The sequence below is a fragment of the Mustelus asterias genome, chromosome 23 (assembly GCF_964213995.1).
Source record: "Mustelus asterias chromosome 23, sMusAst1.hap1.1, whole genome shotgun sequence".
In the NCBI taxonomy this organism is placed as follows: domain Eukaryota; kingdom Metazoa; phylum Chordata; class Chondrichthyes; order Carcharhiniformes; family Triakidae; genus Mustelus; species Mustelus asterias.
In genome coordinates, this window is record NC_135823.1 from 47,438,233 (window position 1) to 47,451,872 (window position 13,640).

Below are 13,640 nucleotides of genomic sequence, written 5' to 3' on the forward strand. Positions count from 1 at the left end.
GTTCATCAAACTTTGTTGTTTTGTAATCTCAAGCCTTTATTTATAAAGCCTAGGAGCCCGTATGTTGTATTAATTGCCTCCTCAATCTCAACAATGTGTACATACTTCCAGGTTCCTTTATTCCTAACACCTCTTTCAGAATATTAACCTTTAATTTTTAACCACCTTCTTTTCCATTCTATCAAAATCTTTCACACTTCTCTTAAATTTCACCTGCCTCATGTCTGACCATTCATCAGCTTACATTGTCTTGAAGTCTATCCCCATCTTAACAGTTCACAATATTTCAAAGTTGCGTCTTCTGCACATTTTGAAATTGTGTCCTGAAGTCTAAGTCATTCATATAGATCAAGAAAAGCAGCATTCTTAACACCAACCCCTTGGGAAGCCAACTACACATCTTCCTCCAGTCCAAAACAAAACCATCCTCACCAGTCAGTTTCCTATCACTCAGCCAACTTAAAGTTTATTTAGTGTCACAAATAGGCTTACATTAACACTGCAGTGAAGTCACCGAAAACCCCCCAGTCGCCACACTCCAACATCTGTTCAGATACACCGAGGGAGAACTTAGCAAGGCCAATGCACCTAACCAGCATGTCTTTCGGGGAGGAAACCAGAGCACCTGGAGGAAACCCACACAGACATGGGGAGAATGTGCAGACTTCGCACAGACAGTGACCCAAGCCAGGAATTGAACCTGGTCCCTGGCACTGTGAGGCAGCAGTTCTAACCACTGTGCCACTCACTTTGCACCCATTGCTCCTACTATTCCATGGGCTTCAATTCTGCTGACAAGCCAGTTGTGCAGCACCTTTTGGAAGCCCACATTCATTACATCAATCACATCATGTTACTTCAAAAAGTTTGTTCAGTATGAAATGTCCCTAAATCAGTGCTGGCTTCCCTTAATTAATCCACATTTGATCCAGTGACTTTTAATTTTGTCACAGATTTCTAAAATCTTTCGGAGCACAAAAGTTAAAAAGATTGGCCTGCAGTTGCTGGGTTTAATCTTTACATCCTTTCTTGAACTAAAGAGCCAGACATGTGCAATTCTCCAATCTTTGGCACCACATATCCAACGAGTAAGAGAAAATTATGGCCAGTGCCTCCACAATTTCCACCTTTATTTCCCTCAGTATCTTCCAATGTATCACATCTGGTTCTGGAAACTTATCAACTTGTGAAGCCAACTAACTTTGAATTCCTCATCAATTTTTAGCCCATCCTGTGTCTCTATCATCTCTAAGACATCGACAGCATCTTCTTCCTTGTAATTTAGTACCTGAGCCATGACCTCTGCCTCCACTTGTAGATCCCTTTTTCAAAACTACCCCACCCTTTCTCAAATTTTTACTATTTGCTGATAGAAGACAGCAAATAAACAGAAGATGACTGAGAGCAGCATGGTGGCATAGTGGTTAGCACTGCTGCCTCAGTGCCAGGGACCCAGGCTCAATTCCAGCCTCGGGTCACCATCTGTGCAGAGTTTGCACTTTCACCCAGTGTCCGTGTGGATTTCCTCCGGGTGCTCCGGTTTCCTCCCATAGTCCAAAGATGTGCGGGTTAGGTTGATTGGCCATGTTAAATTGACCCTAGTATCAGGATTAGCAGGGTAAATATGTGGGGTTATGGTCGGTACAGACTCAATGGGCCAAATGGCCTCCTTCTGTACTGTAGGGATTCTAAGACATTTGGTTTATCTTTAATATTGACTACCAGTTCCTTCTCATTCTTTTATACTTCTCCCCTGAACTCCTATATCCAGCCTGATTTTCAGTTGGATCAAGCCAATATCTGCCATACACAACCTTTACTGCTTACTTGTCTCATCGGGGCCTGATATCCTATCTTTTTCTCCTAGCGGGAACATAACTGCATTCGAATTATTTCCTTTTAAAAACTAGTCCATTGTTCAATTACAGTTTTGCCTGCCAATCTTTAATTCTAACTTACCTGGGCTAGACGTTTTTTCATCCTACTAAAATTGGTCCTCCCCCATTAATTTTTCTAATCTAGACCACTTCATTCTTTTCTAATAATATGAAATTGTCCCATAAATGTTACGAAACTATAATAACTGCCCCTTAAACGTTCTCATACTGATGCTTGACCCACCTCATGCCCTAGAACCTGATCCTGCAATGATGCTTTCCTAGTTGAACTGGGAACATGTAGAAAATTCTCCTGAACACTTAAGCAACTCTTTACATATAATTACCCAAAGGACCAGTCCTTTAAGAACTGGTCCTCTATTATGATTTACAATAGTTACGTTTCACCCCTCTAATTTCCTTACAAATTTGTTCCCATCTCTTTTCCACTAGAACAAGAACAAAGAACAATACAGCACAGGAACAGGCCCTTCGGCCCTCCAAGCCCACGCCGCTCCCCGGTCCAGGATTGAATCCTGAATCCAGGATCCCCGCCCAATTTTCCAGCCTATCTACATCCTAATATCCTATCCACCGAGCTGTCCCTCACAGCTACGATGCTTTGTTCATCACAACCTATTAACTCACCCCCACCCCCCCATTCCAGACCATGTGATCTCCAGGGAGAGGCGAAAACCCAGAGTGAAAACCCCAGGGCCAATATGGGGAAAAAAAATCTGGGAAATTCCTCTCCGACCCCCTGAGGCGATCGAAACGAGTCCAGGAGATCACACTGGCCCTGATCAGAAAATGCTTCCTAACCCTATTCATTTCCACTTCTGCTTTACGAATACCATCTGAATTCCCTGCCCCCGAGACAGGTTCCCAACTATCCGCAGTCTCGCTCTGTACTGGCACCAGCAAGATGATCATAGAATGAAGCCTTGAAACGAGAAACAAAGAACAATTAGCCCGCGCCGCTCCCTGGTCCAAACTAGACCACTCTTTTGTATCCCTCCATTCCCACTCCGTTCATATAGCTGTCTAGATAAGTCTTAAACGTTCCCAGTGTGTCCGTCTCCACCACCTTGCCCGGCAACACATTCCAGGCCCCCACGACCCTCTGTGTAAAATATGTCCTTCTGATATCTGTGTTAAACCTCCCCCCCTTCACCTTGAACCTATGACCCCTCGTGAACGTCACCACCGACCCGGGGAAAAGCTTCCCACCGTTCACCCTATCTATGCCTTTCATAATTTTATACACCTCTATTAAGTCTCCCCTCATCCTCCGTCTTTCCAAGGAGAACAACCCCAGTTTCCCCAATCTCTCCTCAGAACCAAGCCCCTCCATACCAGGCAACATCCTGGTAAACCTCCTCTGTACTCTCTCCAAAGCCTCCACGTCCTTCTGGTAGTGTGGCGACCAGAACTGGACGCAGTATTCCAAATGCGGCCGAACCAACGTTCTATACATCTGCAACATCAGACCCCAACTTTTATACTCTATGCCCCGTCCTATAAAGGCAAGCATGCCATATGCCTTCTTCACCACCTTCTCCACCTGTGACGTCACCTTCAAAGATCTGTGGACTTGCACACCCAGGTCCCTCTGCATCTCTACACCCTTTATGGTTCTTCCATTTATCGTGTAGCTCCTCCCTACATTATTCCCACCAAAATGCATCACTTCGCATTTATCAGGATTGAACTCCATCTGCCATTTCTTTGCCCAAATTTCCAGCCTATCTATATCCTTCTGTAGCCTCTGACAATGTTCCTCACTATCTGCAAGTCCTGCCAGTTTTGTGTCGTCCGCAAACTTACTGATCACCCCAGTTACTCCTTCTTCCAGATCATTTATATAAATCACAAACAGCAGAGGTCCCAATACAGAGCCCTGCGGAACACCACTAGTCACAGGCCTCCAGCCGGAAAAAGACCCTTCCACTACCACCCTCTGTCTTCTATGACCAAGCCAGTTCTCCACCCATCTAGCCATCTCCCCCTTTATCCCATGAGATCCAACCTTTTTCACTAGCCTACCATGAGGGACTTTGTCAAACGCTTTACTAAAGTCCATATAGACAACATCCACGGCCCTTCCTTCGTCAACCATTCTGGTCACTTCTTCAAAAAACACCACCAGGTTAGTGAGGCATGACCTCCCTCTCACAAAACCATGCTGACTATCATTAATGAGTTTATTCCTTTCTAAATGCGCATACATCCTATCTCTAAGAATCTTCTCCAACAACTTCCCCACCACGGACGTCAAGCTCACCAGCCTATAATTACCCGGGTTATCCTTCCTACCCTTCTTAAATAACGGGACCACATTGGCTATCCTCCAATCCTCTGGGACCTCACCTGCGTCCAGTGACGAGACAAAGATTTGCGTCAGAGGCCCAACGATTTCACCTCTCGTCTCCCTGAGCAGCCTTGGATAGATTCCATCAGGCCCTGGGGATTTGTCAGTCTTTATATTCTCTAACAAACCTAACACTTCCTCCTTTGTAATGGAGATTTTCTCCAACGGTTCAACACTCCCCTCCGAGACACTCCCAGTCAACACATCCCTCTCCTTTGTGAATACCGACGCAAAGTATTCATTTAGGATCTCCCCTACTTCTTTGGGCTCCAAGCATAAGTCCCCACTTTTGTCCCTGAGAGGTCCGATTTTTTCCCTAACAACCCTTTTGTTCCTAACATATGAATAAAATGCCTTGGGATTCTCCTTAATCCTGTCTGCCAAGAACATTTCGTGACCCCTTTTTGCTCTTCTAATTCCCCGTTTGAGTACTTTCCTACTTTCTTTGTACTCCTCCAGAGCTCCCTCCGTTTTTAGCTGCTTGGACCTAACATACGCCTCTTTTCTTTTTGACCAGTCCCTCAATTTCCCTGGTTATCCACGGTTCTCTAATCCTACCCTTCCTAGCCTTTTTTACAGGCACATGCTTGTCCTGTAGCCCTAACAACTGTTCCTTAAAAGACTGCCACATGCCAGATGTGGATTTACCCTCAAACAGCCTCTCCCAATCAAGAGCTGCCAATTTCTGCCTGATCCCACTAAAGTTAGCCTTCCCCCAATCCAACACCTTACCCTTGAGACACCACTCATCCTTTTCCATCACTATCCTAAAGCTAACAGAATTGTGGTCACTATTTGCCACATGTTCCCCTACCAAAACTTTGAAGACCTGACCGGGCTCATTCCCCAGTACCAGGTCCAGTATAGCCCCCTCTCTAGTCGGGCTGTCTACATATTGTTCCAACGAACCCTCCTGTACACATTTTACAAATTCCTCCCCATCCAGAGTCCCTGCCCTCAGCGATTTCCAGTCTATACCAGGGAAATTGAAGACCTGGAGAATTCACCCTATATAGTGTACTGAAACACCTATTACTCCAAGTTTAAATCATTCCACCCAAACACCCATGGCACAACCCTTTACTGCAGACCATGAGGAGACAGTAGTCATGATGCTCTGACATCATTGGGGATATGGGGACATATCCACAGGTACATTTGGCTGTCTGAATAACTAAAGAATGGTGGTTCTCAGTCATTCCCCAAACTGCTTCTTGTATGGTGGCTTGATGTGGAAACAGGCCATTCTCAACACAAAATGAGGATGTTCCCAATTAGAGTCTTGCAAGAAAAATTTAACTGGTCTTGTCACAGTGGAGTATCCAGTCACCAGTTAGGAAATCACCTCCACAATTTCAGAGCTATGACATTAATTTGTTGCCATGTGTGAAGACAGCTTTCAGTGAAAGGTAAATGTCGCAGGACATAGGGCGGCACGGTAGCGCAGTGGTTAGCACTGCTGCTTCACAGCTCCAGGGTCCCGGGTTCGATTCCCGGCTCGGGTCATTGTCTGTGTGGAGTTTGCACATTCTCCTCGTGTCTGTGTGGGTTTCCTCCGGGTGCTCCGGTTTCCTCCCACAGTCCAAAGATGTGTGGGTTAGGTTGATTGGCCAGGTTAAAAATTGCCCCTTAGAATCCTGAGATGCGTAGGTTAGAGGGATTAGCGGGTAAATATGTGGGGGTAGGGCCTGGGTGGGATTGTGGTCGGTGCAGACTCGATGGGCCGAATGGCCTCCTTCTGCACTGTAGGATTTCTATGATTCTTTCTAGGAAGAGCTGGCCACCTCCAAATACACTGCGCTGGCTAATCGGCAAGAGCCACTGTGCCCTCAGTGCCTAAGGAGGTAAAGGATCGACTTTGAATTAGGCTAACATTTTTCAGAGCGTAATAATCCTATTAGTTATGGAGATAAGCTGATACTGTAATGCTGTATCAATGAGTGCATCAGCCCTCAAGCACTGCAGGCTTTGTGCAGCAATCTGTTCACGGAGGATGAATTTCTACAGCACTGTACTGAGCTACACAATATTTAGTCATCTGCATGAAGCTTAAAACGTGCCCTGAGCACAAACTGCACTGGCCATACTTGGGATACTATACATTGCAGAGAACTGTGCAGAGATCTGGTAACCAGCCTGTATTTGCTGTTCAAACTGGAGCTCCAGTGGTCCCTTCCATTGTACTTGTACTGTATACATGTCAAGTTGTCACTGTTTGTGGGGCAATAGGACAGACACTCGCTTAATGCCAGCTGAAACATCCCTATTTTGGCATCAACTAGTGCCGAGATCTGAATAAGTCAGTTTATAGTTCAGTTATATAAGACCGTTGTAAATCTGACTCTCAAAACTGTTCATAACCTTGTCAAATCATCTCAAAAGCACTTCATACAAATTCTTTTTTGAACTGCGTTATCTTCCCCAATATCCCATGCCTTTAATGACATTCGATATGCACACAATACTCTGCCCTTTCTCCTCCATGGGTCAGTGGGGGAGGGGATCTGGGAGCCTCCAGCCTTACCAGCATCACATCATTGTGCTTTACTCAATTCATCAGCACCAACTCATTTCCAACCATCGATTCCCAAAATAACAATCTTCATTCATCATGTCTAAGTGATCTATTTATATTTCATTATCTATAGATCTATTTATATTTCATTATCTATAGATCTATTTATATTTCATTATCTTTAGACAAGAGACAAAAGCAGCCCTTTTCATGTACTAATTTACATAAACCTATCTAACCTTTCTACTTCCCCTTAAACCTACTGCTCAACAAATTACCCGAGTCACCCTGCTTTCCCACATAATGTGCTATTTATTACTGCAAAATGAAAACAGCAATACCTTTCTCGCAGGGAATAAAATGATTACTGGACGACTCCCTTGGTGTCTGGTTTAATGGAAGGCCCCATTACATATCCAGTACCATATTTTAAGAGTCATAGTCATACAGAAGTGGCCCATCGAGTCTGCACCGCCTAAACTACACTAAGTCAACACTAATCTCACTCTCAGCACTTGGCCCATAGCCTTGAATGACATTATGTGCTCATGCACGTACTTTTTAAAATGGTTGTGAGGTATCCCATCTCTACTACCCTCCCAGACAGTGCATTCCAGACTCCCGCCACCCTCTGAATTAAAAAGGTTTTCCTCAAATCCCTTCTAAACTCCTGCTCCTCACTTTAAAATTATCCCCCTCATTATTGACCCTTGAACTAAGGGGAACAGCTGCTTCCTATCCACCCTGCCCATACCTCTCAATTTTATACACCTCAAATCAGGTCCCCCCTTTAGCCTCCTCTGTGCTGAAGAAAACACCCAGTCCCTCTTCATAGCTCAAATGCTTCATCCCAGGCAACATCCTGGTGAATCCCCTCTGCACCCTCTCCAGTGCAATCACATCCTTCCTATAGTGAGGCAACCAGAACTGCACACAGTACTCCAACTCTGGTCTAATTTTATACAGATCCAATGACTATACAAAAAAAAAGCACTGTAGATTTAGCTTCTCTAAAAGCAGAGCAGAGTTTAGGAAGACTTTTTTCTTCAATTGTCGCCTGTAATTTAAGCCACCTACTTTCCAGGAGAGTCAGCTGCATCCAATTGGAACCAAAATAAGCTTTGCTTATTTTAATGGAAGCTGTAACTTTGGTCCCAACTGGAGCTGACCGACACAAGGAAAAGCATCAGGCACGCTGCAAGCCCCAAAACTAATGAACATCAATGCTGCAAAATCAGCCCTCACCAAACCCCTAGCGATTTGGGGCCAATATAACAGGTGAGGGGTGGCATAAAGCCACAATACGGCCCCCCAGAGCCGACTCACACACTTCCATGACAAAGCATTTCATTTTAAAAATTCCAGGTACCAAATATTGTAGCTCCAAACACCTCATGTACAGCATTTTAGAACCAAGGTAACAAAAACTGCAATAAAAGCTATTTTGCTCAAGTTTGCAGTCAAGGAATTTCAGATAGTAAGAAGCCCTGCCACAAACTGTTTCACAGCTGCCATGATGACAGCAGCTCCATTTATGTGCTAACTAGTCCTGCGAAATTGTCACAACTCGAGACCATGACAACAGCCAGTAATTCAGCTCATGACATCAGTTAACAGCTCAGTGAGAAAAGTATTCATGGTATCAGGAGTTGAAAGCCTTTCAGTAGCTTTATGAATTGGTCTTTTTGGGATCTGATTGGAGAATTCAACAATTAAATTAAAAACAAATTTTGGATCAGTTGAATTTAGTAAAGCATATTTGGCTTGTGATGCAAATATGACTGGAGTTGCCAAATCACCTCCCCCTATACCCATGAGGGGGAAGGACAGAGTACTGTGCAGATATCCAAAGACGTGGGACTGGTGACATTTGCCACGCATAAGTTAATGCAGTTAAAAAGCTTTATAAATAAAAGCTCAGCAGTCAGATAAAAGAGACCCGTACCATCAACTATCATCAAATATCCTGCACCGAAGTGTACTTAAACTCCATTTATCTTTGGATAGGTGATGCAGTTGATTATATCCAATCATTATTTATCCAAGCCATAATGGTTGGATTTTTTTTTGGAGGGGGTCACTGGGGGAGACATACTGTAGCCATCATCTCACCAGCTGCTTAGCTCACGCCAACCTTATATCTTCGATGCTTTGACAAATTCCAACGCTTGCAGACAGATTTGCACAGATAGGGCTGAAGTAGCAAAGGCCATTCCTTGTTCTCATTGTTGGAAAGGCTTCTCAAACTGTTTTGTATCAAAGAAAACAAGTTTGTGTTGAATCCTACACAATTATATCTCAGTGTTCCTATTACAGGTGTCATCCCTTTTGTATGAAAGATGCACCATTCCAGTCAGAATGCTACTATGGCTAGAGAATCTTTACCCCCAAGACCGTTGCAGCCTATTCTTGAGAATTAAATACTCTGCAGCTTACCTAGGTCAGACATTCAGTATTTTTGGTTATGGGTGGGGCAAGCTTGGAGGAAGCCACTTCCTCCTCATGCTCCAAATTCCTACATGCTTACAAACAATACAAGTACATATTGTTTCCAAGATAAATTGTTAAAGTAAATCAGTTGAGATTATTTTTGAATACCAAAAACATTGTTATACAATATAATTTTTAAAAGGAATAAGTCCTTCAACATGTTGCCTCCTTAACGTGCTTATATTCCCTATAACTATATTTGAACTTTTCCAATCTGGTTTCTATCCCTGCCATGGTATACACAGCCCTAATCAAAGTCAACAAAGTTCGACCATGATGCACTGTCCTTCATTCTTCTCAACCACTCAGCAGCCTTTGACATGACCATTACTTTAGACTGTTCTTAACCTTGGGTGTCCTTTTTGACCCGGAGGTTGCATGCCCTATCCATCAAATCATGTGTTTCTGCACCTGCCACAACCCAAGTGTTGCTGAAATCTTAATTCTGTTACCCACAGACTTGAATATTCTAATGACCAGCTGGCTGGTCTCCAATGTTCTATCACACAAACTGGAGCTCATCCAAAACTCAGATGCCTGTATATTAACTCACGTCAAGTTGCATTCTGTTCATCCAACATTCATGTGCTCAATGACTCATTCTCCCCGATCCGCCAATGCCTTGATCACAAAATTCTCATCCGTGTTGAAAATCTGCCAAAGGCTTGACCCTCCCCCGTAACCTCCTTCAGCCTTTGTCATTAAATAGAGTAGATAGAAAACTCAAATTAATGTTCGAGCAATACCTTTCAGACTGAATCTTAGAATCACTACAGTGCAGACGGAGGCCATTCAGCCCATCGAGCTTGCACCGACAACAATCCCACCCAGAGCCCTATCCCTGTAAACTCATGTTTTACCCTGCAAATCCTCCTGACACCAAGGAATAATTTAGCATGGCCAATCAACCAAACCCACATATCTTTGAAATAAAAACAGAAATTACTAGGTAAACTCAGCAGGTCTGGCAGCATCTGCAGGGGGGGGGGGGGGGGGGGGGGGGGGAACATGATTAATGTTGCAAGTCCATTGACCCTTCTACACAACTACTGAGTATATCTAACATTTTCTATTTTTATTTCACATTTCCAGCTTCCACAGTAATTTCAGAATGACAAAGCTTTGAGGCAAGCCAATAGCATTAAGTCACAATTTAATTCTCAAGGCATGGTAGCATCCAAGTGCCACAAAAGTCTTAAATATCATGCCTAGCTTTACAGTTTTGCTGGAAATAATCCAAAAATGTGTTTCATCTGTAATGTGGGATTACTACAAGTGTACCTTACAAGTTTCCTTAATTGGAATGAGAACGGACTTGGGCAATCATTGTACATACTGTAGGAATACACACACGTAGCACCCATTTTTCTGAAGGTTTTTCCTATATTCATCCAGTTTACAAACCTGCACAAATAATCCAGGGAGGCCCATCGCAACTAGAATCTGGCAAACAAAGGACTTCCTTTGGTGATTAATAAACTGCTACTAAAAAGGGAAAGTAAATGTCTTCAAAGAGACAAGAGGAGATTATAAAACTTGCCAGTTAGCCTTAAAAAAAACCACGTTTGGTTAAAATCAGAAAGCCTGCCCCAGCTTTAAAGTTAGTTTGGAATTTACAAGATTAGAAGGTGATTGAGTCCATACTTTTGAGGATGATATCACAATCCATGGTATCTTGGGGCAAGATTTCTCCAATTATTTCTGATCTTGTGTTAGAATGCTAGCCGATTTAGAAGATAGAAATGAGAATTCCACCTTTTTGAATTTATTGAACTACTAACAATGTACCTTACATTAAACAAATTTTAACTTGAGGACTGGGACCTATAACAACTTGTTTTCCATTGTGTGTTTTGAAGAATGTCCAATCTACCCATGGTAATGTAGCAGCTTAGAAATACACTGAAGCATTGTTTCAATTTGTCAAGGTAAAGGACAGCAGAAATTAGAAGTCGGCTAACATCTCAGGACTGTAACTTGAAGGAATGTGCAGATTCAACTGCAAGCTTCACCACCATATCTAACCCAGCTGATTTACACTTTTCTCAGGGAGCACAGACCCCCTACTGGCAAGTTCAAATTTCAGGCAGGGAGACTGTCTTTGCTGCTCTTCAAAAACAAGCCTCAAGATTCAACCAACGCCAAGAATTGATACAAACGGGAGCTCTCATTTCCTTCTGCTCAGTATCATGGTGGAAGAATGTCTTATGTAACAAGGTAAAATCTGGAACCAAAATCTAAAGGCAAGGTCCCCAAGTCAAATACAAAATTACACTGAAGTAATCAAGCTGTGGGATCTTATAAAGACAAGATTTTTCAGTTCTTTCCTAACAGTGTACCGAGATTTCTGGCTGTGATAGTTACCATTCATTCCTTTGCTGAATTAGTTCAGTCTCACTGAAGCTTCCCCCCCTCCCCTCCCTCCAGTTGGATGTGGCGACAGGTTTATTTTTCCACGTCTCCCGTGACACAAGGACAATCTTTCTCGCTCGCCCCATACCATCCAACACATTTATGTTCTGACCTACATTCAAAGGATGACCGCCATTCAGCACCGATGCGGGCGGTGTGCACAAAATCAGGTGGTGAAAAACACCACTACTATTCCATTATCATCGCACACTCCGATAGATGGTTCATTAATAAATTATACATTAAAAGTTGTAATTTACAGGCAGCAAGATTAACAAATTAATCACATGCACTGAATGATCCTTAACCGTGCAAATTAGGAGACTGTAGATTTGGTTGCATCCCAAGAAAGGCACCAGGTTGCGTCGAATGCATTTTCTGAAAGGAGAGCATTTTAATTCAGAATTTACGCCCAGTTTAAAACCCAGCCCATCACCACCACTGGGCTGCCCCCAGCTCAGGGACTAATTCATACACAGGGTTTCACACTCGCATCAGTGCTCCTGAACAATCCCTCATCTCGCAAAACTGACACCGGGGCCGAAACATTCAATGCCCGAGCAAGGGGTGGCCGTCCTGGCCGCTCTCTTACCTGCTCCGCTCCGTAACTGCTGGCGATCTGGCAGAAATCCTCCAGCCTGATCAGTCCTTCCCCGGCCACATCAAACATGTCGAACACCACCCGCAGCCTCTCGCACTCCCCCGACTCAAACCCCGGGCTCCCGGCCCTCTCCGGTACCGGGGGTTGTATCTCTATCCCCAGGCTCCCGGTCCTCTCCGGCCCCGGGGCTCGTGGCTCTATCCCCGGGCTCCCGGCCCTCCCCGGCCCCGGGGGTTGTGGCTCCATCCCCGGGCTCCCGGCCCCCTCCGGCCCCGGGGCAGGCTCCATGAGCGGCTGCTGGCGGCTCCCCGTTCACTGCGGGTGATTACGCTCCATTCCCGTTTCCCAGGTTCTCTCAGTCTCGGGCCCCGGTATTTGTGTCTCCCTCTCCCCCCAGCTCCCTCACTCTTCCCCCCGGCCGCTCGGCGCCACCATGACTCGGATCAGCAGCGATGACGTTATCATCCTTCCATCGCCCGCGCCGCCCTGGAGACGCTACATAGCAACCGCCCGGCTGCTCAGATGAGCATGCCCGGCTGCCGGCACCCCCAACCCTCGAACTGAGCATGCCCGCATGCCGGCACCCCCAACCCTCAGCTGAGCATGCCCGGCTGCCGGCACCCCCAAACCTCAGCTGAGCATGCCCGCACCCCCAACCTCGAACTGAGCATGCCCGCACACCCCCAACCCTGGGCTAAGCATAACCCCCAACTGAGCATGCCAGGCTGCCGGCACCCTCAACCTCGAACTGAGCATGCCCGGTTGACGGCACCCTCACCCCCAACAGTAGTGCCATTAGCCCATGTGGGTAGGGTGGGTGCCCTCAAACAATCTCAAAATGCAATGAAGAGGGTTCTGATTACTCGAAATACATGAAGATTCCCAATTGGATCCAATATAAATACACCTTAGATTCCCCATGCAGTTATCGTTGCATTCTGCAATTGACCACTTTTGCGCAACTACCTAATTCTGCAGTTTTGTTACTGATTTCTACAAGCAAAGTTGCAGGTTTCTGCTCTAGACACACTCTTACCAGCTGACAGAATAGTAATAATAATGAAGTCTCCACCACCACAACAGGAGCGCATGTGGAAACACAGCTTTCTAAGGACTCGCCAACCTCCTTCACAAAGTTAAATGTCTCGGTGTATTTCTTAAAAACATGCACCCCCAGCCTCCCAATTGCTGGATCATTCCTTACCGCAATCTGCAGGGGTAATACCGACAGCGGAATATGGGGAAAGATGAGGAATAATTAAACTGAATCCAATTATTGACACCTACTAATAGGTAGCCTTCATTCACCTGAATGAATTACTAATAATATCCCTTCACATGGGCTCGGAGCTGCAAGATCCAATGGTGGATTAT

At 44.8% G+C, this 13,640-nt stretch overlaps 1 protein-coding gene across 2 annotated transcripts in view; it reads right to left on the minus strand.

Moving 5' to 3' along the window:
- rab11fip3 (RAB11 family interacting protein 3 (class II)) overlaps positions 1–12,662 on the minus strand; it is a 112,121-nt gene extending 99,459 nt beyond the window's left edge. For both annotated transcript variants that reach the window (XM_078240437.1, XM_078240436.1), the window contains exon 1: positions 12,258–12,662. In XM_078240437.1, the coding sequence (XP_078096563.1) occupies positions 12,258–12,554 (297 nt within the window). In that variant the 5' untranslated portion in view covers positions 12,555–12,662. The remainder of the gene's footprint in view (positions 1–12,257) is intronic.
- Positions 12,663–13,640: the final 978 nt, after the last annotated feature.